The sequence below is a fragment of the Aotus nancymaae genome, unplaced genomic scaffold (genome assembly GCF_030222135.1).
Source record: "Aotus nancymaae isolate 86718 unplaced genomic scaffold, 86718_ANA_hifiasm-v0.15.2.pri h1tg000057l, whole genome shotgun sequence".
Taxonomy (NCBI): Eukaryota; Metazoa; Chordata; class Mammalia; order Primates; family Aotidae; genus Aotus; species Aotus nancymaae.
In genome coordinates, this window is record NW_026988471.1 from 48,160,435 (window position 1) to 48,184,005 (window position 23,571).

The 23,571-nt window shown below is 37.9% G+C and overlaps 1 protein-coding gene across 6 annotated transcripts in view; it reads left to right on the forward strand.

Annotated features, from left to right (window-relative positions):
• Positions 1–23,571, forward strand: part of LOC105726151 (uncharacterized) — a 532,480-nt gene that overhangs the window by 494,318 nt on the left and 14,591 nt on the right. For 3 of the 6 annotated variants that reach the window (XM_064364281.1, XM_012465467.2, XM_064364282.1), the window contains exon 4: positions 15,965–16,114. The exons of 2 other annotated variants lie outside the window; for them this stretch is intronic. In XM_064364281.1, the coding sequence (XP_064220351.1) occupies positions 15,965–16,114 (150 nt within the window). Of the gene's footprint in view, positions 1–15,947; positions 16,115–23,571 lie in introns of all 6 variants that reach the window. One more of the 6 variants, XM_064364284.1, reaches the window with a different exon arrangement.

Consider the following 23,571-nt stretch of genomic DNA (forward strand, 5'->3'; position numbering starts at 1 on the left):
ATTGGGGTTAGAATCCACATTCACTCCATGGCATGATGAAATCACATATTATTCTCTGGGGTCCTTCCAGAGATACTCCAAGGAATTGCATGCTCCACTCTATTCTCACCACTCTGTAAACATCAAGTCCAACCTAACATAACACTGGAAAAAGTCAAGAATTTTGACTCCTTTCAAATATGTCTTCCTGTAAGCTTCACAGCAGTTGGTTATTACTTAGGGGCTATTCCAGAGTATACATATTGGAGGAAGAACACACACAGTGTGTGTACAAGTGGGATTCTGCACTGCTTTTGATAGTACTGATTCATATTCAAAGGCTACGCCTCCTGTGCCTCCCCAGGGATAGGACCCGTGTTTTTGTTTTGGAAATGCTAATAATTGCTACACAATTTTTTTGCAGCATGTTTGTACCACCTAAACTGATGTTTCCTTAAAACATTCTTCCTCCCTCCTTTATTAATTTTTCTTCTTTTTTATAAATAAAATTTTAAAGAAAGAAATTATATGTCACTACATTACTTGACAATAGAAAGTAAATTTTAAAAAATGAAAACAAAAACTGTTACTAACTTTCAGCCAGATTCAGCTGCCTACCAAAATCTAAGCCTGCAACTTGACCTTTTTTTAATCAAAAAGGACATTAGTAAATGTTCATGAAATTTTAATCTCCAAAGAATCTCATCTTTGATGTAATTAGAGGGAATGGAAAGAGAATATATACATATTTTTAACAATGTGACTCAGTGTTGGCCACTGCCCTGTCCATGTGACACAAAACAGTTCCTATTTGGTAGCACCAGAACAGAAAAACACTGAACTCAGTATATTTTTACAAAATCATGGTCTCAGGGCCAGCTCATGACAAATCTGCTTGTCCACGCAGCAAATACTCACTGCACATATACTCTGTGCTGGTCACTGTTCTAGACTCTGGTGATACAGTAGAAAACAAAACCCACAAAATCTCTCTTCTCATGGAATTACACTGTAAAAGTTGAAAATACACAAATAAGTTATAAGAAAAATACATAGCAAGTCAGGAGGAGATCCATGTCATAGAAAATAACGAAACAAGTATTGAGGATAGAGTGCTGGGTGGTTATAACGGGAAAGAGTACCTCTGGCAGCAGGAACAATAAGCGCAAAGTGCCTATGTGCTCTGCTGGAGGAACAGGGAGGGGGATGCTGGCTGGAGAAGAGTAGATGAGGATGGTAGAGTGAGGAGTGGTGGAGTAAATGGTAGAGATGAGGAGAGAGGGGTAATACGAAACTGAAATATGGACAAATCATGCATAGCCATGCAGGCCACTTTGGCTCCTACTCTGCAGAGTGGAATAACAAGTTGACTGAAAATTGCTTGACTGCCCAGTATCTCCTTGTAGCACTTTTCTCCCTCTTAATAGTGGTATTTCCACTCCTATTCCCCCTCAGGTGGTCTGCGGTTTTAACTCTTAGTTTCCTATGTGGTCGTGTTCTCAGGAACAGATCTGAAAAGCATACTCAAGATGAAATGAAGGTCTATTATCTCTGGAAAGTTGGTGGGGGGCATTGCTTTAATGCAATTTCTCTTCTGATTGGATTCATGCTGAGTTAGTTAGGTTAATGCTCTGCTTTTGTGTCCCAGTGCAGAGTCGAAGAACAAAACCCTTTTGCAATTTCTATTTTACATATCCACACTTGGGTGCATGGATTAGTTATCTAACCAGAAGGACAAGGGAAAAACTGTAAGGAAAAATGTGCAGAAAAGGCACGTTAAAATAGCTTCAAATGTATGCAGAAATATAAACTTGGGAAAACTATACAAGATGAGTCAGAGTTGAGCTATAAACTTTGTGATTTCTAGGTTGGAACAAGGAAGATCCTTGCAGATAATAGTTTTCCATGGATTTAAGCAGTGAAAGAGCTGGCTACATAGTATGGTGGCTTAAAGAGAGTTGAAAGTCTCCCCTGGTTGCCAAATACATCTCATATTCTATTATAATGCAGGGAAATTGTATAGAAGGAATTGATTATCAAATGAGGGTTATCTGGGAGTAGTGGCTTAATACCAATTAAGTAATTTATACCATAGCTGGAATTAATCTATCTGATTATTTTATCTTCTAGTAGGAGGTAAGACCCAGCATGTATTATTTCAGGAAGAGAGGAAAGGGGGAAGTTAAGGGAAGTTTCAAAAAATAAGACTTTATCTATGTGGGGCTTTCTACTGAAAAGTCATGACTAAAGCAAGTGTGTGTGTGTGTGTGTGTGTGTGTGTGTGTCTGTGTGTGTGTAGAAAAATAAGAACCATACTGTGATAGGGTCTTGCTTATTTTCTCAGCTCTGAAAACAGCTTAGCACATAGTAAGTGCTCAAAATACATTTTTGAATTAATTTACTGAATAAACAAACAGGGAAAAGGTGAGAGGGAGAAAGTAGGATATAAATGCCTCTAGGGTAGGGAGTTTTTGACCAAGGAGAAAAATGACTACTTGAAGGAACTTTCTGAAGACAGGAATGCTGAAGTGTGTTAGCAAAGGGTGATAAAACAAAATGCATAGGGACAGTGTAAGGATAGATGTCATCTTTACAATCTGTCCCAGATAATAGAAAACACTTTGTCTGAGTATCAACTAGACATGACATTGACACCAAGAGTCCAAGGGTGGGTCGGGCCTAGGGAGTCCTCTGTCTCCCCATTGCCTCTGAGTAAATAATGGGCTGTGATCTTGTTTCAAGAGAGTGTTTTTGTGGCTCAGGTTTCATAGGGGTTTAAGAAGTTGTTTATGTTTGCAGAAACAGAGAGAAAGAGAGAAATCCATTAGAAATATGCTTTGGTAGTATTTTTAAACGTTGAGTAAACAGCACTGTTCTAGAATTCTAGTATTATAAATGGGCTGACTACTCTATCAGGCAAATCTAAATTTGCACGATGCTCGTCATCTGTATATTGGGGAAAGCATCTGAATTGCCTGGGGACCTTTTAAAAATATAGGTCTCCAGGCCCACTGATTTATATCTTCTGAATTATAACTTGTTTCTCATTTTAAGTTGAATCCCTCCATGTATTTCTGAAGTTGGCATCCTGGCAATAGGAAGCTACCTGGGTAGGAGTCAGAGCCACCTTTGGCAAATCTCTTAGACTTTCACATTTTATCTTTCTCCCTTGAAAAACAGAAACTCTAACAGCAACTTCCCTTATCGTATGCAATACTGCAATGTCCCATACACAATATACAGTTAGCGTACAGTTATACCTTGTCATGCATCATCTCTATAACCTTGGTTCCATTGTCCTCTTAGTTATTAACGTGTTTGGTATAAATGACCACCTATCTCAAGGGACAAGATTGTTAAAAGCTTGGACTTTGGAGTCGGGTATTCAGAATACTACACTGCCAGCTATTTGCTGGGTAATTTATTCAAGGTCCCTGAAGCTGGCTTCTGTGTGTGTGTGTGTGTGTGTGTGTGTGTGTGTGTGTGTGTGCGCGCGCGCGCGTAGGGTTTTTTTTCTCACCTGAAAAAGGAGGATAACATTCATACTTATATCACAGGGTTGGTAGGAGGATTAATATAGTTATGGTGCTCTGGAAGCACTCAGTATCATGCCCAGCCAGAACAAGAGCTCAAATTTTGCGTTCACTGCTGTTGCATTGGTATTCGAAACCACAGTCACAGTGTGAGACGAAATTGTGTTTTAGGTATGAAAGGAACATACAACAAGAGGAATCAGTAGGGAAGTTACGATTGGAGACAATTTTAAGTGTAGGGTCAGAAACCTAAGTTTCTGAAAATAGTATGTTTAAGGTCAGGTGATAGGGGACAGGGAGTTTGGCTATGCATTTGGATATAAGCAGCCTATAGTGAAGTTCATCTCAAGAAGGCATTCTCAAAGTCTGCTCAAAACATTGAAATTTTAAAGAACCTATAAAGCAAGGCCAAGCATGGCTAAATAATTTGCCTGAGGTCTCAGAGTTAGTGGCAGACGTAAGATGAGCTGAATTCTAATATGTTGCACTGATGTTTAACATAGTCCAAATGAGTAAGAAATAACTATAGCAAAAGTAGTTACTGAATGTATCCACATTTGTGCTCCACATCCATAATTTTTAAGCCTGCTGAACTGCCACCCTATACCAATTTGGTCTCTTTGGTTTACAGCATATGACAGTAACTGAAATATGGGGGAGGAACGTCGGTAGAGATTTATCAAAATCAGTTGAGGGAATACCATGCCATTGAGGTGTGTAAGAGCATAGAAAGAGTTGAGAACCACTGTTTATGTTTGGTCTTGCCTTGAGATTTTTTTCTATCAATTTTTTTTTTTTCAGTAACCCATTATTTTGTGTCTTGAATGTAATTTCATGCCTGCCCTTAGTACCTGAAGAATGATGTTTGTGTGTGCTAATGAATCCTGGACTGACATTCCCACCAGGATGGGCATAGTGCAGAATGCTGAGAGGCCAGGCTGGGTAGTCACTGGAGCATTTGAGATGCAAATCCAGTCCACATTCTGAGAAAGAAAAAGCAAGAAGTTCTGTGAGGGTGGCATCTGGAATTTACTGCCTTGACACTCCAGTTGACCGTGTTGCCTGAAGAGGAGAATAAGAGCCCTGCTTCTGGTTCTGAAGGCAGCTGTCAGTAAAGAACCAAGCTGGAGAGAGTTGGAAAATAGATACTCATGAGACTGGGCTGTTTCTGTGTCTGTTTCCCAGCTCTTTCCAGGTGGAATGAAAGAGAAAAGCATAGAGGAATCATTATTCAAATTAAGAGCCAGAGTCAGACCTGAACTGCAGCAGCTGAGCAACAAATGGCAGTGGGCAGTCCTTGCAAGCGGTCTTCACAAATTAAACCAAGCACCCTTTATGAGAGCTATGCAGAGAGAAAGGCCAGTGCACGTGCAGGGCTTACTTCACCACGGCACCTCCTCTGCCCCTCATCTCCATTCTCAGATCTGTTTTCAGGCCTTTATTCCCTAAGAAGCAACTAACAACAATACAAACAGCTAACAAATTTTAGCAGTTGCTGTGCTGAGCCGTTTGCATGCAAGATGATCTCCCTTGGAAGACACCATTTTAAACCTTCATTCACAAACAAAGGAACTGAGACTTCAGTAGGATAATTCCTGAGAGTAGGTTGTGGATATGGGGAGGGAAATTGACGTGTGAAGGTGAAGAGACATTAAAAGGTCTGAAAGTGGTTTGTGTGAGCTTTTTGTAGGAGGTGCTTACTACCTTTTCTGCTAGAAATGTGTTGGTAAAAACAAAGGAAATATGAATAAACTGTGGACTTTAATCATCATGTACCAATATTGGTTTATTAATTATAACAAATGTACCATAGTAATGTAAGACGTTGATAGTATTAGGAATTGGGTGAAGGGTTTATGGGAACTCTTTGTCCTATCTTTACAATGTTTTTGTAAATCTTACACTGGTCTAAAACATAAAGCTATTTTTTAAAAATAAGCATGGTCCCTGACCCCATAATATCATTATGGGGTGCTGGGAAAGACATACTGGTTGCTGAGAAGTAGAGGTGGTTGAATCAGGGGACTATTCAATACTCTTCAAGAGATTATGGCACTTTGGATTAGAGTGATGTGCTATAGATGTAGAAAAGAATGGATTTCAGATTTATTCAGAAGTAAAAAGAGCCGAATTGGTGAATGTTTGGAAATAACATTAGTTCAGACTTGTGCAGGCTGATGAATGGTGATTCATCAGCATTGAGAAGATATGAAAGGCTTATGATTCCCGGGATGATCATGATTTAGATATATTTACATACATATAAATATATATAACATATAAGTATATATATAAAATATATAATATACATATATTTTTAGTTCCCTCATATAAAATGGAGCTAGATGAGAAAAGGAGTCCTTTTTACCAGGAATTTCCCCTTTTCAAGACTCTGGAGCAATGCTGAGGAACTAAAAGGCCAAGATGGCAATTTGCAAACCACTGAACCACAATAAGCCACCTCTTCAGGAGGCCATTAAGTCCTCAGTATTAAAGACAGTCATGGTATTCAATGCCCCCTCTTTACGGGAGGGGTCTGGCATGGAGGTAGATGTGATGCAGAATATATGTTTGCATAGACAGCTTATGAAATGGCTGGAATATGAAATGAGTCATGGGAGATCCCAAATTCAAGGGTCCACAGAGACCAAAAAGAATTGTGGAGGACTCTATGGAAGCAAATAAGGCTCCAGCTACTTCTAGTACGTGTCAGGGAGAAAGATATGGGAGTCTACAGTGACCATGTGGCATTTATATGAGCACACTTACTTGCCTGCAATATCATGTAAAATGTTGGAATACCATTTTTAAAAAGGGAGACTTTAAAAAGAGAATAATATCATCTAAGAGAGAAATAAGTTAGTTGTAAACATTTGGAAAGATAAACTATCTAGCAGAATCATATGCTTTAGCCTGATTTCTCAAAATAGAGTTTTTCAAGATAAAGATCCAATCATTAGCATTTTAGATTTATGATATTCATTAGACTATAAGAGAAGGTCTATTTCTCAGAACAGAATGAATCAAAGACAGCTTTCAGGCAAAGACTAGGCAAGTGTATTAGTTTCAAACAACAATGACACCCTATGGCAACAGATAAATCAATAAAAGGTTTCTTAAGATAAATTCTTATATATTATGCTTAATTAGCTCATATATATTAAAAGTGTTTTTATGTTACGGATGTAGTGAATGTGCTTTAAGTGCAAGAATGATTTAAAGCACCCCAGGGTGAGGAAAAAGTAGAATGTAGCAAAGGCAAAGGGTGTGAGGTCATCCATTAACCTACTTACATAAACAGGCTGCCTCATTCATTCACAGAGCCAGTTTGCTATGTATGTATGTGATGTCAAGGGACACAGCAGTATCAGATGCCCTGTCTTCCCCTAGCCGATACCCCTCACAGAACTTTAGCATACACAGGCATGACAATGGTCCCTCTCCAGTGTTTCTGGCTAGAAAAATTCTACCCATGACCCCTGCAAGAAAGGAAACTTTGCTCAGGAGCTGCCACTGATTGGACCAAGAGTGGATACCTTCCTCAAGAGCAGTGTCCTCAAGAACACCTATGAACTTACTGATTAGCCTCATAGGCCTCATAGCCTAATCAGTAAGTCCACAGGTGTTCTGGTGCAAGTCATTGTAAAAATGGTAAGAATGATGGCATGGGTTATAAGGTCAGGTGCTTACTGAATTTTCATAGCCAAATTTTAGAAGATTTTCTAGTTAAAAATTAGAAGACAGAAAAACAGATCCAATTCTAAATCTGGAAACTTGAATCATCAAAAGCCAGGTTAGCAAAGCACAAATTGATAGTGATCCTTTTGCATACTACATTTCAAACAAACCATTTTGGTTCCCTCTAGGCAGGCCTACATGCTGGCTGTAGATGTAATATTGACTTCTTAAACTCAGAAATTTATATTGCTTTTTGTTCTCAAGTATCATCCAAGGCAGTTTGAATTCTAGATCTACCTTATGAGGTTACTGCTCTTCCCCTCCTCCCCAAATTGAGATAATATCTCTGAAAGAGGTAGAAGTGATGTTCCTCTAGGGAAAAAAGGAAAAACACCTGAGGACTCATTATAACCCAGTGGCACAATGGTGTGGAATATAAATTTTAGGCCTCAGGCAAACTTTTGCAAAAGTTCATCTCCTTGGCAGAAAAATTATCTCCAGTGGATGAGCCTTTCCTATATATATATATCTTGTACCTCTAAATGACTGAATTTTAGTGCTAACAGGATATCTCATTTGTTTCTATCCTTGTTTGTTTGAGATAACTAAAGCACTGATATGATATCACCCAGGCATTTGGGGGCAGAGGCAAAACTACATTCCAAGTTTCTAACTCCCTCCTGATGGGTAATCTTTCACACTACCACGCTGTCTCTAAGGCCAGCTCTCCTAGTTCTACAGGGCACCATGCATCAGCTTCATTCGACCCCATCCTATTGTGCATGCCAGAAATTACTCCTGCCTTAGTTTAGTTGAACTCCTCCCTCTAACAAGGAGCACTTATGTAGACACTGTTCCAGGATCTCCTATCTCAACCAAATATGAGGTTCTTAACCTGGATTAGTCTTTCTTTCCTTAGCTTCAAGGATTACAAACCTCTTTCAATTTTATGCACAGTTTGTGCCTAAGTGCCCCCTGTGTAAAGAACCCATGATTTTCATTAAAGATATTAAGAACCATGGCTTTAAAATGCATTGTAAGCCTAACTTTTGGCTCTCCTGAATGTAATGAATAGTATGCCTCCCACTATAGTCTACTAGGAGTCTGCATTGATTAGATATGACAAAACCTTTACAGAGAAATAGAGATATTATTACATGGTGCCTCAGTTGCCATTGGAGTATTTGGCTCCAAATATTTCTTGCAAATATGTCCTGTTTCTTGCTTGAATCTTATGGTAGATGGGACCTTGTTCCCTGATGAAAATGTATGGTAGGCATAGGAGGTAAAGGAGAAAGCAGCACCAGAAGCTCACGTATCCACAAAGATTGAACCAGACTTGTCTAATAAACCTCCGAGAAGCCTTTCCTGGTAACTCTTAGAAAGCAACAAATCGAATCTATTTTCTCTAACCATAAAACTTGATCCGTTCTACAGAACACAGCTAATTTTTATTTTTGGGCAAGACAGTCCTTCTGCACAATTTGTTAACAACACAAAATGATAGCACTTAAGACATGCAAGGCTAATCTTTAGTCCTCTCATCTGGCAGGGGAGATAACTGGGACCCAAGTCACTTCTCACTGAGCACCTACATATCTTACCCTCCTTAGTAAAACCTAAGGACCAAATAAGGGAATTACCAATTAATATTTTGAGTTTAATACCAACCTCATAGTGTTCACTTTAAATTGTGAGGCTACATTCAGAAAATGGACAACTTGTTTGGACCAAAGGAAAGGGTGAGAATGGATTTGTGCAGAATGAGTTCTACAAACTCCCTGTGCTCTGACACCTCTCACACATCAGTCCCAATGGAGAAACAGTGTCTGCACTACGTTTAGGAAGCATTACAATCACTTACTGTGCATCGTTAATTTCTAGTAAGTATTTGTTGAATACATACTAAAGGCCAAGTGACATGCTAATGTTAAAGATAATACATATAAAACAAAATCAAAACCAAACAAAAATTACAATCTTTGCATCCAAAAGTTCATAATCTAGTAATGGTATTTATGCCTGCTATTTATTGAACACTTACCATGTGGTAGGGACTTCCTTAACAATTTCAGCCTTTTATCTCATTTAATTTTCTTAATACTATGAAACAGTTTAAGAGCAAAACTTGTTAGGCAAATTGACCTTGACTACATGTTGAGGTTTTTAAAAAATTTGTTAACATAGAAACTAACAAAGAGAAATAAGAGAGCTGAAATTGAGTTAACAATGAAGGAGAAATTTTATATGTTCCATAGTTGGGGTTCCCAACCCCAGGGGCACAATCAGGTACCAGTCTGTGGCCTGTTAGGAACTCGGCTGCACAGCAGGATGTGAGCAGTGGGTGATCCAGTGAAGCTGAGCCCCACCTCCTGTCAGATCAGTGGCAGCATTAGATTCTCACAGGAGTGCAAACCCTACTGTGAATTGCTTATGTGAGGGATCTAGGTTGTATACTCCTTATGAGAATCTAATGATAAATGTAATGTGCCTGAATCATCCTGAAACCATCCCCACCCCTACTCCTGTCAATGGAAAAACTGTTTTCCACAAAACCAGCCCATGATGCCAGAAAGGTTGGGGACTGCTCTTCTACAGCAGTGTTTCTTGTTGTGTAGTCTAGGTATTAGTATCAGTCTGCAAACTGTTACTTGTCAAGTCCAGGTAAGTTTAAAAATCGAGACAAAGTTTAGAAACTTTAATAGAAGTGTGACATTGCTGTGACATTCAGTGATTCATTGAAGGTCTCATCTCATTGAACAGGACATAGATCATTTGTGTGTTTCTGGACTTACATGGTGAATTGTTTGTAGTGGAGTGTAGGTAAACTGACTTTCAAGAAAAAGCAGCAAACCACAACCAAAAAACCTCACTTTGACTTGTAGCCTTGGCAAATTTATAATGTAAATACTCCCACATGGTTGATTTCAAGCTACCAATGTGATAGAGAGAACAGAAAATTTAGCAATCAGCATTTCTGAGCCAGCATAAGCTGACTTCAACACATCATTGGGTGGTATGAGCTGTATATTCGTCCTGCATGATAGGACCACTTATTAACACATGACAGATTAAAGGAAAAAGAACTTATCTTTCAGAATTACAAAAAACAAATTATTGGCTAATTGGACATTGTTGTGAATTCTTCCTGTTTTTATTAGTAGGCCTAAGTTAACCCTAGATGTAATGGTTTAGGGCCATCTTAACAAAGACGCCAGGTGTGAAGATGAAAATTTAGCACACTTATCAGGATCCATTCCTCTACTTTCTCCCTGTTCATTTTATGACAGCTTTTTATTTTTATTTTTACATTAGTTTCCACTGTTTACTTCATTAAAACTCAGTAGGTAGTTTTCACTGTAGAGCCAAGAAGTAGACTAACTGGAGGTCAGTGGTCTCTTTCAATCCAGAGATTCATGACCTTCAATTCTGCTAATTTTTTCTTTTTTCTTATTTTGATAATTTCCTCTCCTCTATTTTTTTCTCTACTGTTGTTCTTCTAGAACAACAGCTTTCTTGCCATTTTTTTTCTCTTATTTTCTATCTCTGAGTCTTTCTTTTCAACTTTCAGATAGATTTCCTCCACTATATATCTCAACATCTCTATTGACTTTTAAAAATTCAGCTAGTATATTTTGATTTCCAGTAGCTCTTGATCTCTGTTCTTTGATTTAAAAATAGCATACCATTCTTCTTTCAAGAATGCAACATTTCCTATTATTTCTCTGAAGATTCTACATTAGTCTCATTAATTTTTATTTCTTCTGAGTTTATTTTTTTCTGTGTATTATAAAAAGTCTCTCATGTTGGAAGCTTTTTAAACTTTTGGTGATTCACTGATGCTTGATCTTGTTTTAGAGTGTGGCTCTAGAGATCCAGTTGGAACCATTGTGTGTATTTGCAGGGATTATCAACTAGTGAGTGCCTCTGTGGGGCAATGAGGAAGAACAGGCTATCCTGATAAAGAGGCCCACAAATGTAAAATCTGCAGGGTTTATTCTCTGGTTCAGTTTCTCTAGAAAAAAACATCCTGTACTTTCCTGCCTAAGGAATAATATTGGGTCTCAGTGCTCTTGGATCTGAAGGGCACAAGGTCCCTGGGAGTTTTCTCCATTTTCTGCATAGGCTTTCACTTAATTCCCTTGTTTTCAATGTGGTATCTTTTTTGCCTTCCTATGTAACTGTATCAGTGGATTGAAGTCCCCCTTTGGTTCAATTTCTTTTCGTAATATATCTCTGATCTCCTTCCTGGATTATAGAGAGTTGTTTGTGTAAGATGACTAGGGGGCCACAAGATTAAGCCTGCCCAATAGGCTTTTAACTACTTTTGATTTCTGGGATTCTGTAGCACAAATTTATGGGCATCCTCATCTACAGTGATGTAAGGTTCAGCCTTCTCCGTTTTAGTAGCTCTTCTATTTGATTTTCATTAAACAAAATTTGACTTCTCATATATTTTATTAAAAAAATCTTTCCCATTAAACATTTTCTCATTTTTCTTGTGGATTTATGCCTCTTTTTGTACTTTTCTTCTTGGTTTTAGAAGAATATGAATAAAAATGTGTTTAGTTCCAACATGTTACCAAAAGTAGGGTGTTTTTAAGTTGTAATTCTTATGTCATAAGACCTTGACCAGCTTATGAAAATGAGCCAATTTTGTACTTCATTTTCAGATAGATATTATTAAGGCATGCGGTTCTACCAGCTTAATTGCTGAAAATCAGTTCTCTAAAGAGCTTTTCTGTGATTTCTTAAGGTACTGTTTATTTAAGATCTGGAAACCTACAGTAACCAAAACAGTATAGTACTGGTACAAAAACAAACACAGACCAAATGTAACAGAACAGAAAACCTTGAAATAAAGCCGCACACCTACAGCTAACTGATTTTTTACAAATTCAACAAAAATAGCAACAGGGAAAGGTCTAATCATTAAAATAATGCTGAAATAACTGGCTATCCACATAGTAAAAACTTAAATTGAAGCCCAGCTATCACCATATAAAAGATTAAATCAAGATAGATTAAAGACTTAAATAAAAGATGTTAAACTGTAAAAGTTCTAGAAGAAAACCTATGAAATACCCTTCCACACATCACCTTTTGCAAAGAATTTATGACCAAGTTATCAAAAGTAATTATAACAAAAAATTGACCAGTAGGACCTCATTAAAGAGCTTCTGCACAGCAAAATAAACTATCAACAGAGTACAGAGACACCCTACGGAATGGGAGAAAATATTCACAAACTATGCATCCAATGAAAGGTCTAATAACCAGAATCCATAAGGAACTTAAATTAATGAGCAAAAACCAAACAACCCCATTAAAAAGTGGGCAAAGGACATGAACAGATACTTCTCGAAAGAAGAGATACATACAACAACAAACATGACAAAATGCTCAACATCACTAATCAGCAGAGAAATGCAAATTAAAACCATAATGACATACCATCTCATACTAGTCAGAATGGTTATTATTAAAAAGTCAAAAAGTGACAGATGCTGGTGAGGATGTGGCAAAAGGGAATGCTTATATACCATTTGTGGAAATGTAAATTAGTTCAGCCACCATGGAAAGCATTCGGACATTTCTCAAAGAACTAAAAATAGAACTACCATTCAATCCAGCAATCCCATTACTGGGTATATACCTAAAGAAAAATAAATTGTTTTATTAAAAAGATACTTGTACTTGTATGTTTATTGCAGCACCATTCACAATAGCAAAGTCATTGAATCTACCTAGGTGCCCATCCACAGTGAATTAGATAAAGAAAATGGGATACGTATACATCATGGAATACTACTATTCAGCCACAAAAAGGAATGAGATCATGTCCTTGCAGCAACATGGATGCAGCTGGAGAGCATTATCCTGAGCAAATTAACGCAGAAACAGAAAACCAAATACCTCATGTTCCCACTTTTGTAGGACCCAAACATTGGGTACACATGGACATAAAGATAAGAATAGTAGACATTGAGGGTGGAGGCAGCGGGGCAAGGAATTGAAAACTACCTGTTGGGTACTATGCTCACTACCTGACAGGTTCAACTGTACCCCAAACCTCAGCATCACACAATGTATCACCCATATGACAAACCACATGTATCCCTGAATCTAAAAAACAAAGAGTTGAAATTTAAAAATAATATAAATAAAATCTTAAAAATGATCTGGAAACCTTGTTTTACAACCAAATCTCTATTCTGATTGCCAGCTGTTGTCCTGAGAAGGAAATGGGGTGGGCAAAGCAGGCCTCTGCCAGGCAATGACTGGCCTCCTCACTCTGGCTGTGGAGATGACTGTGATCCGCTCTGATCTTCCCAAGACATACTTCATGCTCTCCCTAACTCTCCATATACAATTGCAACCAGTGAAATATGTTGAAAGATAATGTGATTTAAGTCTTAGATATGACAGAGCTACAACAAAGAAAAAAAAAATTATCTCAAAAAGTTCACAGGTCTAAACCTCAAAAGGTTCTGTTCTACACTTCTGGTGTGCCATTATTGGGTTTGGGCCAGTTCACTCCCTACTTCTAATCAGTTCCAGTATTTCAGAGTCCAGTGGAAATTGACCCACATTGCCCAGAGAGGATATTTTCCTTCAATATTTAAAGACAGCCTGATTTCTGGCCCCGTAATTAATCTCCCGTTTTATGATTAACACTCATTTCAGGGGAAGCCCCGTCAGTGTCACTCACTAGAGTGTGGTCTGACTTCACAGACTTTAGGTTTCCATAGATTGAGCTACTCAGACTTACCCCATGCCTATGCAGAATACCAGCTAGCCAGTTCACACTGTGTTTGGCCAGGTTCATCAGCAAATTTTCTGAATCTTTACTCTAAATAAGGAAAGCCAGGATAAGCCTTTCAGTCTCCTCTTACTGTAACTCTCTCTCTCTGCTTCAGATCAAAACAAATAACCCAATTTTAAAAAGGGGCAAAACATACTTCAGCAAAGAATAAAGAAGGATGGCAGATAAATACAAGAAAAAAACATATAAAAATTTTGGTAACTAAAGAAATGTACATAGAAACAACATGGCTACCATCTCTTATCCACTGCAATAGCTAAGATTCAAACAATAGCAGAAACATCAGCTGATAAAATCAGGTGCTTACAAGATTGCAGAACACTGGATTTCTAATACATCACTAGTGGGAATGTAAAATGGTATCACCACTCTGGATAACAGGCAGTCTCCTATAAAATTATTATAAATCTACACTCAGCATATGTTGTCATAGCCATCATACTCATAGGATTTTACCCAAGAGAGTTGAAACTATCCATACAAAATCTGAACATGAATGTCTGTAGCAGCTTTAGTCATAATTGTCCCAAGGTGAAAATACTCCAAACGTCCATCAACTGGTGAATGATTAAAAAGATTAGATACATATCTACAGAGAGAGTACTTAACAATAATAAACAGTAAAAAGGAACATGCTACATATAGGTAACAACATAGATGAATCTCAAAAATATCGTGCTAAGTGAAAGTAGCCTGACATGAATGCCTGTATGATGCTGTATAATTTCATTTATATAACTTTCCAGAAAAGGCAAAACTACAGGAACAGGATAGATGACATGTCAGTGGTTGTCAGCAGCTGGGAAAGCAGAGGAAATTGATTTCTAAAGGACATGAGGAAACTTTGTGGAATGACAGAACTATACTGTATTTTGGTTGCAATGGGGGTGATACATATTTGAAAGTAAATACTTCAGCCCTAATCTAGCAGCTTGAAATGAATGTAGCCCAGAACAGCTTGACTACAGCTTCATGAGGGGCCTTGAGCTAGAACCACCTAGCCAAAGTGCCCTCAGTTTCTTGACCAACAGAAACCATAAGATAATAAATTGTTCTAAGCTGCTAAATTTGGAGGTAATTTGTAATGCAACCATAGATTAATATATGTTATATATTAAATATATTAATATAGTATCACACATTAAATTTATCCATGTGTTATATTAATATATTTATTGCATATTATATAATGTTATATATTAATATATTATTCTAGTATATGTTATCTTTTTTTTTTTGAGACAGGGTCTCAGTTGCCCAGGCTGGAGTGCAGTGGCATCATCTCAGCTCACTGCCACTTCAATCTCCTGGGTTCAAGTGATTCTCCCACCTCAGCCTCCTGAGTAGCTGGGACTACAGGTGCATACCACCATGGCAGGCTAATTTTTGTGTTTTTTGGTAAAGGGGGGTTTCATCATGTTGGCCAAGCTGGCCTTAAGTGATTCACCCACCTTGGCCTTCCAAAGTGCTGGGATTACTGGTGTGAGCCACTGCACCCAGCCTTATAGTATATATTGTCTAATATTACTTAAGTAGTGGACATGTCAGACTATGTTGGATTTTTAAGTCATATATATGTATTAACTATTTTTTTGTTATAGCTTATCTACTGGCCTATCTACCTATCTTTATTCCAACATAATCTGCATGGGTTTAGATCCACTGAAAAATATACACACTGACCTTTTGTAAACAATACTTTCAGTCTGAGTCCGAAATATTATAATTTGTATTATTTTAGTTTGCTTCTTTTCCATGACTGCCTTTTATATGATGAACCTAAGAAAGAGGCTTGTCACAATGATTCCTTACGTAATTAAGAGAGGGGTTTTCTTCAAAATGCAGTATAGTATTTGGCATAAAAAGCTATAGTTTTAAACTAGTCATAATTTTTAAATGGCAGCACATTTATTTAATCATTGTTTTGTGAGCATCACTTCTGTTTCAGACACCAAGCCAGACATAGAGGTTATACTGCTGTAAGACATAAATGTCATCTCCACCTCCATGAGACTTGCGGTCTAGAAGGGAAGAGAAACATTAAAGGAATAAGCCAACAATTGAATATCATTGTGATAAGATGCCATGAAGGAGACAGGTAGGATTCAAATTTTTCAGTTTAAAAATAACTTACGGTTTTTATCAGTTATTTCTGTATAGAGGAAAACATTAGTTGGTTCATGATTATAAAACATATTTATGCTGATTTGACCAAAAAAAAGAGAAAAATTTAAACAGATTTAGAGAAAAAAGTGAAAGTTACTCCAGAAGGCCTTATGTCCTTTTGCCCATAGAGGCGTTCCTTCCTGCCTTTTTTTTTTTTTTTTTTTTTTTTTTGATATTTAGTTTGCAAACTCCATTTTATTCATAGTTTGTGGTTTTTTTTTTAATTAGTTCACAAATCTAGTACATACCGGGATTTAAAACTGGTTATCGCTTTGATAATCAGAAGCCTCTGGTATAACATAGTCTCCATGAAAACATATTGTAAAACAGGGAGAATACACAGTAATAATCTCTTTGAAAACAATGGTTGCAAATATCCATGTTTCTAAGAAAATTATACATATATATGTGTATTTTAAGCAAGTTATACCTCTTACATAAATTCACACAGTAGAAGGAGTGTGCAATCATAATGCTTATTTTATGAAAACAGTGAAAATAATTAGGACCTAAATGCTTTTTAGTAATTAGAGTCCTCTTGTATTGGATATAGAATATAAAGATATTTTCCCTAATTTGCAACTATACTGGTCACAAAGAGCTGAAAAGTGGGTCAGTAAGTAGAATTGCCATTACTAAGTAAGTTTAAAATAAATTCTTCAAATTTAAAAATGTAAACATTGTGAAGTGTTCCAGTCCCCCCAGCTAATTTAGGAAACTGAGCAAGAAGAGTCTTCAGTTTTTAAATAACTTTTTTTTTTTTTTGGAGATGGGGTCCTGCTCTGTCGCCTAGGCTAGAGTGCAGTGGCATAATCAGTTCACTGCAACCTCAAATTCCTGGGCTCAAGCAATCTTCCCACCTTGACCTCCTGGGTAGCTGGGACTACAGGTGTGCACCACCATGCCCATCTACTTTTATAATAAAATTTCTTTGTAGAGACAGAGCCTTGCTATGTTGCCCAGGCTGGTCTTGAACTCCTAGGCTCAAGCCAACCTCCTGTCTTGGCCTCCCAAAGTGCTGGGATTTCAGGCATGAGCCTCTACACCCAGACTTAAATGAAGATTTTGTAAACTAAACTTATTTTTGTGAGATGGTCATTTTGTTTTAACCTAACATGGTTTAGAGATTATTTTATGAACTCTAAGCATTCTGGTTCCTCAGTTTTCTGGTTCCTCACTTTTTTAAGTGGGAGGAACTGGTTCTGTGGCTGACACTACAACTGAGGTTCCTCATAATCAGCAGCTGTTACATTGTGACCTACATCCTGCTCCACACCTCGATAGGCTCAATTAGGTATGTTGATCTTTCTGTTAGCAGCCACATGGGTCTGCTATCAGCAACCAGCAGCCATTTCTAAGGGCCCTGAATGGCCTTCAAGTTGTTTATGAGGTTGATGTGAGCTGAAGCAGGATGGTGAGAAATCAAAGAGGTGGCTGCCCTGGGACTGAGCCGCTGTTGTCTAGGCAACTTTATTAAGAACCTTCTGTTCCTGGGAAAAGGAAGCCTAAATTAACTCTTGAGTTCTTAGAATTAAGACTTTTAATTCTGTATTGGTCTTTGGCATTTAAGAACTTTCTACTCTTTCTAATGGAGTTATTTTTACCTTGCTCCGGGCCCTAACACATTTATCAAGTTGTATTGGTTTTAAAGATCTCTTAATCCTTCATATACAATTTAAAACAAAGTCTTTTACGATTCAGATGCTGGTATATTTATAGAATTAGCTCTAACTTCAAATTCAAAGATCAAGTTCTGATTTAACCTCCAGTTCTAAGATTTTTCATACAAAGAAAAACCCACAACAAGTGATTTTTTTAAAAGCATGTTTCTTCACCTAAGTATAATGTAAAAAAATCATATGCATTCCCTAAGTTTTAGCAGTGGCAGCCTCACGATTATAAATTATAGCATGCAATGAGTTATGTGCTGCATTGGAAAACAACATATCTTCTTTCAATATTTCCAACATGGAGAGTTTCTTCTCCAATGTTGGAACAGGAAGCTATTTGTTCAGTTGAGCAGGAGACAGTAATACTTGATCTTTTATGTAAATATTTACTGTGCACCGGGGACTGTGTTAGGTACTTTGAAGGTATGAACTCATTTAATCCTCGTAACAACCCTAGGAGATAAATGTACTTGTATCCTTATTTTATAGATAATGAAGTTGAGACAGAGAGGTTAAGCCCAAGGTCACACATGAGTATGATTTGGAGTCAGGACTTAAATTGAGGCATTCAGGCTCCAGAGTCTATGCTCATTATTCAGTACTTCCCAAAGTGGCCAGCTTGTGCTTAGAAGTTACAGTATAGGAAAAATTGCCACTTTTAAGTGCTGGAACACACTTAGCACACTAAATGCTCACACTAAGAGAGGTGTATACAGAGACTAAGACCAAATTATAAAATTGCAGGTCAGATTCATATCTCCCAGCTCAGTTTATTTAGGACATCTTCCCATTGAACCGTTGAGTAAAATGGTAGCCTGGATGGTCAGCATTATTAAATTTTCTCCTCCTCTCTCTCTTACTTGACAAAGCATAGACTCTGGAGTCCACTTTGAGTCTTGGCTTTATTTTATGGTTTGTCTTTTTTTTTTTTTGGTCCATTATCTTTTTGATTTTCACATCTATGAAATTGGTCTGCTATTCCCACTGCAAATTCAAAGGAGGTAGAATATGTGAATGTTATGTAAAATATAAAACACAAATAATTTCAGGAACTGATTTTTTCTATCTATATGTGGAGCAGGTGACCACTTATCTGGTGAAATTTGAAATCTTCCAAGAAGGCCTTGCTTTCTTCTAATATATCTCAGTTTTTAAAAATCAGTGCTTGAAATCCCACTATTAGTGAGCAATTGTTTTAAGTGTTGAAGATTTTGAAGAACTGATTTTTTATAAAGCTAATACCAATGACAGGCATAATTGTTAAACCTATTCTGCCAATGCATTGGGAATTTTTCAACAGATACTAGACTGGCCCTGTAAAAGACAATCAGTCACCAAACAGGAAGAGGGCAATAGGAAATATACACCTTACGGATAGTACATTGCTGCTAAATCCCAGCCTTGAATTATTTGAAAGCCAGATCTCTGTGTCTCTTCATTAATAATGTCACTGTGATAATCTTTATAATTCTCCTATTGCAAATTTGATTGCAACAGTCTCATTATAATCATATTTCTGTTCATTTACTATGTATAGGTGCATACTGAGCACACACTCTGTGCTGTGCACTGTTTAAGATGGAGCACATACAAGGGTGGGTAATAAAGACAAGGTCTAGTGAGAAGAAGGGACCATAAGCAGGTGACTGTTGCACAGTATGATGAGGGATAAGAGAGGTGACAAGTGCAGGATGCCCTGGAACCACACTGGAGGAAAACCTAACACTGCCTTTGAAGGTCTGGAATCCTTTCTCAGAGGAAATGATATCTACTGTAAGAACAGAAGCAAAAGAAAAAATTAGGCAAAGCTATGGAAGAAGGGGAAGTGGAAGATTGATGTTTCAGGAATGGCACATTCAGTGTTTCTGAGTTGAAATAGAGCAATACAGATTCAGAGAACTGAGAGTTCTCCAAATGACTTAAGCATAGAATGTAAAGATAAGAAATTTGATTAAAAGGTTAATAAAGATAAGGCCAGTGAAGACCTGGTAACTCAAACAAAGAGATTTGAATTTTACCATTATTTTTATGAGTATTGATCTAGGAGGCCAGATTAGATTTTGCATCTTTCATGGTTCCAAAGGCTCTCTGATCTCATCTTCTACAATTCCCTCCCCTGCTACCCAGCACCGTGCTGTAGCCAGCTACATTCTCGTGTTATTACCCCTGCAGTTGTGTTCTATCAGTCTTGCCCCTTCCCCAACCCATTTCCTTCAGGACTTTGCTGAAATACCAGCTTCTCAGTTAGACCTTCTATCTTCCTCTGATTTTAAGACCAAACTTCCTCCCTAACCTTTTCTACCTGTACTTCTCCTACTGACTTCCCCTCTCAATTGTATTTGCCACCTTTTGATAAAATTCGTAATTTTTTTTTTTTTTTTAGTTTTTTTCTTGAGTTTCGCTCTTTTTACCCAGGCTGGAGTGCAATGGCGCGATCTCGGCTCACTCCAACCTCCGCCTCCTGGGTTCAGGCAATTCTCCTGCCTCAGCCTCCTGAGTAGCTGGAATTACAGGCACGTGCCACCATGCCCAGCTAATTTTTGTATTTTTAGTAGAGACGGGGTTTCACCATGTTGATCAGGATGGTCTCGATCTCTTGACCTTGTGATCCACTCGCCTCCGCCTCCCAAAGTGCTGGGATTACAGGCATATTTATTTATTTGTTTATTTACCTGTTCCTCCACTCCACCTCCAGTTAAAAAGGAGGTGAAAAATGTAACCTCCATGAGCTCAAGGACTTTTTTCATTATGTCTCCTGGATATAGAACACTCCCAGGAACATGGTATGAGGTAAAATATGTATACTTGCTAGATGAAAAAAGAAAAGATTTTTAGAATGGTCACTTTAGCTTCAATGTGGAGAAAGGATTGGTGGCAGGCCTGAACAAGGAAGGCCAGCTGGAAGCTACTAGAGAAATCGAGACAAGGGATGGTGGTGAACTATACCATAGAATTAAACAGTCTTCAAAATTGAAATCAACAGGGCTTAGTAATTCATTGGGAATGGTGGTAGTAGTAGAGTTGGTGATAGTGTAATAATAAGGAGGAAGAAATACTTAATAGTGATATCCCAGTATGACAGATTGAATTATTTGTAGAGAAATGTTTACTCTCATCCCCATTAATGTTGGATTTGGTGCTGAGGCTCATTTTGGCCACTGGAATATTAGCAAAAGCCGTAAATGTCCTGGTGCAGTTTTGTGTGGCTCTTGCACTTCAATAACCCGGTATCTGAAGGAAACGCTCAGGGTAGTCCCCAGAAGATGTACCTGTGGAGCAGACCTGGTTCCAACTCATAACTTGAGCCATACTAGTGGATCTCTAACATGAAGCAGAGCTGCCTAGCCAAGTTCACACAAGATTAGCCAAGTGAAAATCAGCCTTTAGACCCACAGGCATGAGATTAAATGCTCGTATAAACCAATGAGTTTGGAAATAGTTGTTATACAGATCATTTTTGCAATAGCTGACTAATACACCCAAGGTTCTGGCTTAGGTAGTTACTAGATAGTTGGTGCCTTCTACAGATACAGGAAATCTACAAGAAGGAGCAGGTTTAGAGAAAATAATCAGTTTAAATTTGGACAGACTAGGTTGAAAGTGCTTCTGCGGCATCCAAGTGCTTTTGTCATTAGGTAGATGGATAATTTGGTCTGTAGCCTAGGAGTAAGAACTGACCAAGAACGATGTTTGGCAATCATTACAAAATAGCAGATGATGGAAGCAATGAAAGACAGTGTAGAATGAGAAAAGATCCTAGGACAGAGACCTGAGAGGCAGTTCACTTTATAAAGGATATGCAAAGCTCTTTTGAGCTCAAGTGCCTAAAGCTGGATTTTCTATGCAGGTTGAAGGCAGCAGGGTATAGACTGAGAGCATATGTTCCACTGTTCTGGTTTGGGGGCTAAATTCAGCAAGTGTGTCTTAGGTCCAGAGAGTAGTTACACCTCACAATTTCTCCGAGTTTGATTATGTCCTGTTGGTCACATATGCCACAGCTCTCAACAGATATAACAACAAGCACAAAGGACTGAGAAGGCCACTTTATATTGCCTTTTTCTAGGCTATATGCAAAGGCCATTTCTGAACTCCTCGTTACGGAAACACATAACAAGTTGCAAGTTCCTTCTGATTATCGAGAAGGACAAGGAAGGGCAGAAGTGTTCTTCTCTGCTCAATGATCCATGCAGTTTGAACAATATCTATCGTAGGCAAATTCAAGGCAGAGATAAGCTGAGATGTATAGCTCGGCAGCTCTCATAAATGAATTTAGTTCAGGTTGAATTAAGGTGATCTGGGAAAATGTGTTCCAAAACGATTCTCTTTAGTATTGGGGACACCAAATCATTGTGAAAAATGGTTTAGCACTTTTGGTAAATGTTTCTATTATAGCCTCATAATTCTATAGAAGTTAGACTAGGGACCTCTAATGAGCTTATTGAAATGGTGAGCCCTAAATGCTATTTAATATTTGCTGTCCCTTTTCTGAAGGCAAAAAGATCTCTTCATTATGTTTTTGCTGACTGTTCTCAGCTCTCTAGTGAATGAGTAGAAGGACCGTATTTTCCAGGCAGGGAACAAAGCAGTCTGTTAAAACTAGAAATTACAAATGATTGTTCTTGGTGAATAAGGGTGATGGCACTTGAAAGAGACAGGGGCTTTTTCTGCTGGAGAATTCTACAAGCAACATTTTCAGATTTTATGGAAAAGGTCAGGTGCCAGATTTCTCTCACTGTTTACTTATCAACCTAGGCCAAATTCAACTTAGAACTGTCTGAATCCCTCTTCATAATGTGTTGCAGGGATCAAGGAGATGTCAAGGCAGCCACGGAAGGTTTCAGGGCATGGCACACATCTGGAAAAGAACTAAAGAAGTATGATTTAACTGGAGACTGAAAGGGAAGGGATTAGATATCTACATTCGGTATAATTGGGAATCATTAAGTATTTCAAACATTTGGAAAGCATGAAAAGATTTATCTTTGGAAAAGATCACTTGGGTAACTGATTGAAAGGAAGAAAGAGTTTGTAAAAGTCAATCAGTTAGGACCCTATTGCAATTGAGTTGTCCAGGTAAGAGAAACTGATAGGTTTTATTAATGTGAAGGTGGTGGTTAGTACATAAAATGATGTATTTGAAACATAATCAATAGGTAACCTAGGCAGGACTTGAAAACAGATGCAGAACAAAGAAGGAAATTGTAAGAATCATCTCGGGAGGCTGCCCAAACTCTAGAAGAGGTCCAGTTTCTACTATTTAGTTAGTTAGTTAGGGTGCAAAGTGGGAGAAGTTGGTACAGAAAGATTATTGATTTGGTTTTGGACATTTTAAGAATAAGTTATTATTAAGACATTAAAGTGTAGATATCAAGTACGCAGGTGAATATATTGGTCCAAACTGTAGAAGGTAGTCTGGCCTGGAGATAAAGATTGGTGAGTATTTTGCATTGGTGGTAATTAAAGCTAAAGGCATAAATATATTCTTGTAGGGGGAGGATACTGAGTAAAGGTCTTGGACAGGACTAAGGGCCTGAAAAATGTAATGCTTAGGAGAGGAGGAGATGTTAGAAAAGAGGGTGAGCAGTGAGAAGGAGAAGAAACAGGACAATGAGATACCTCAGAAGCCGTGAGATATCTCATTCAATTAGTGTTCTATGAGTGTTGTAAGAAGAGGGAAGTTGAGCTATATCGATTAAGATCAACATTGAGACACATCCCC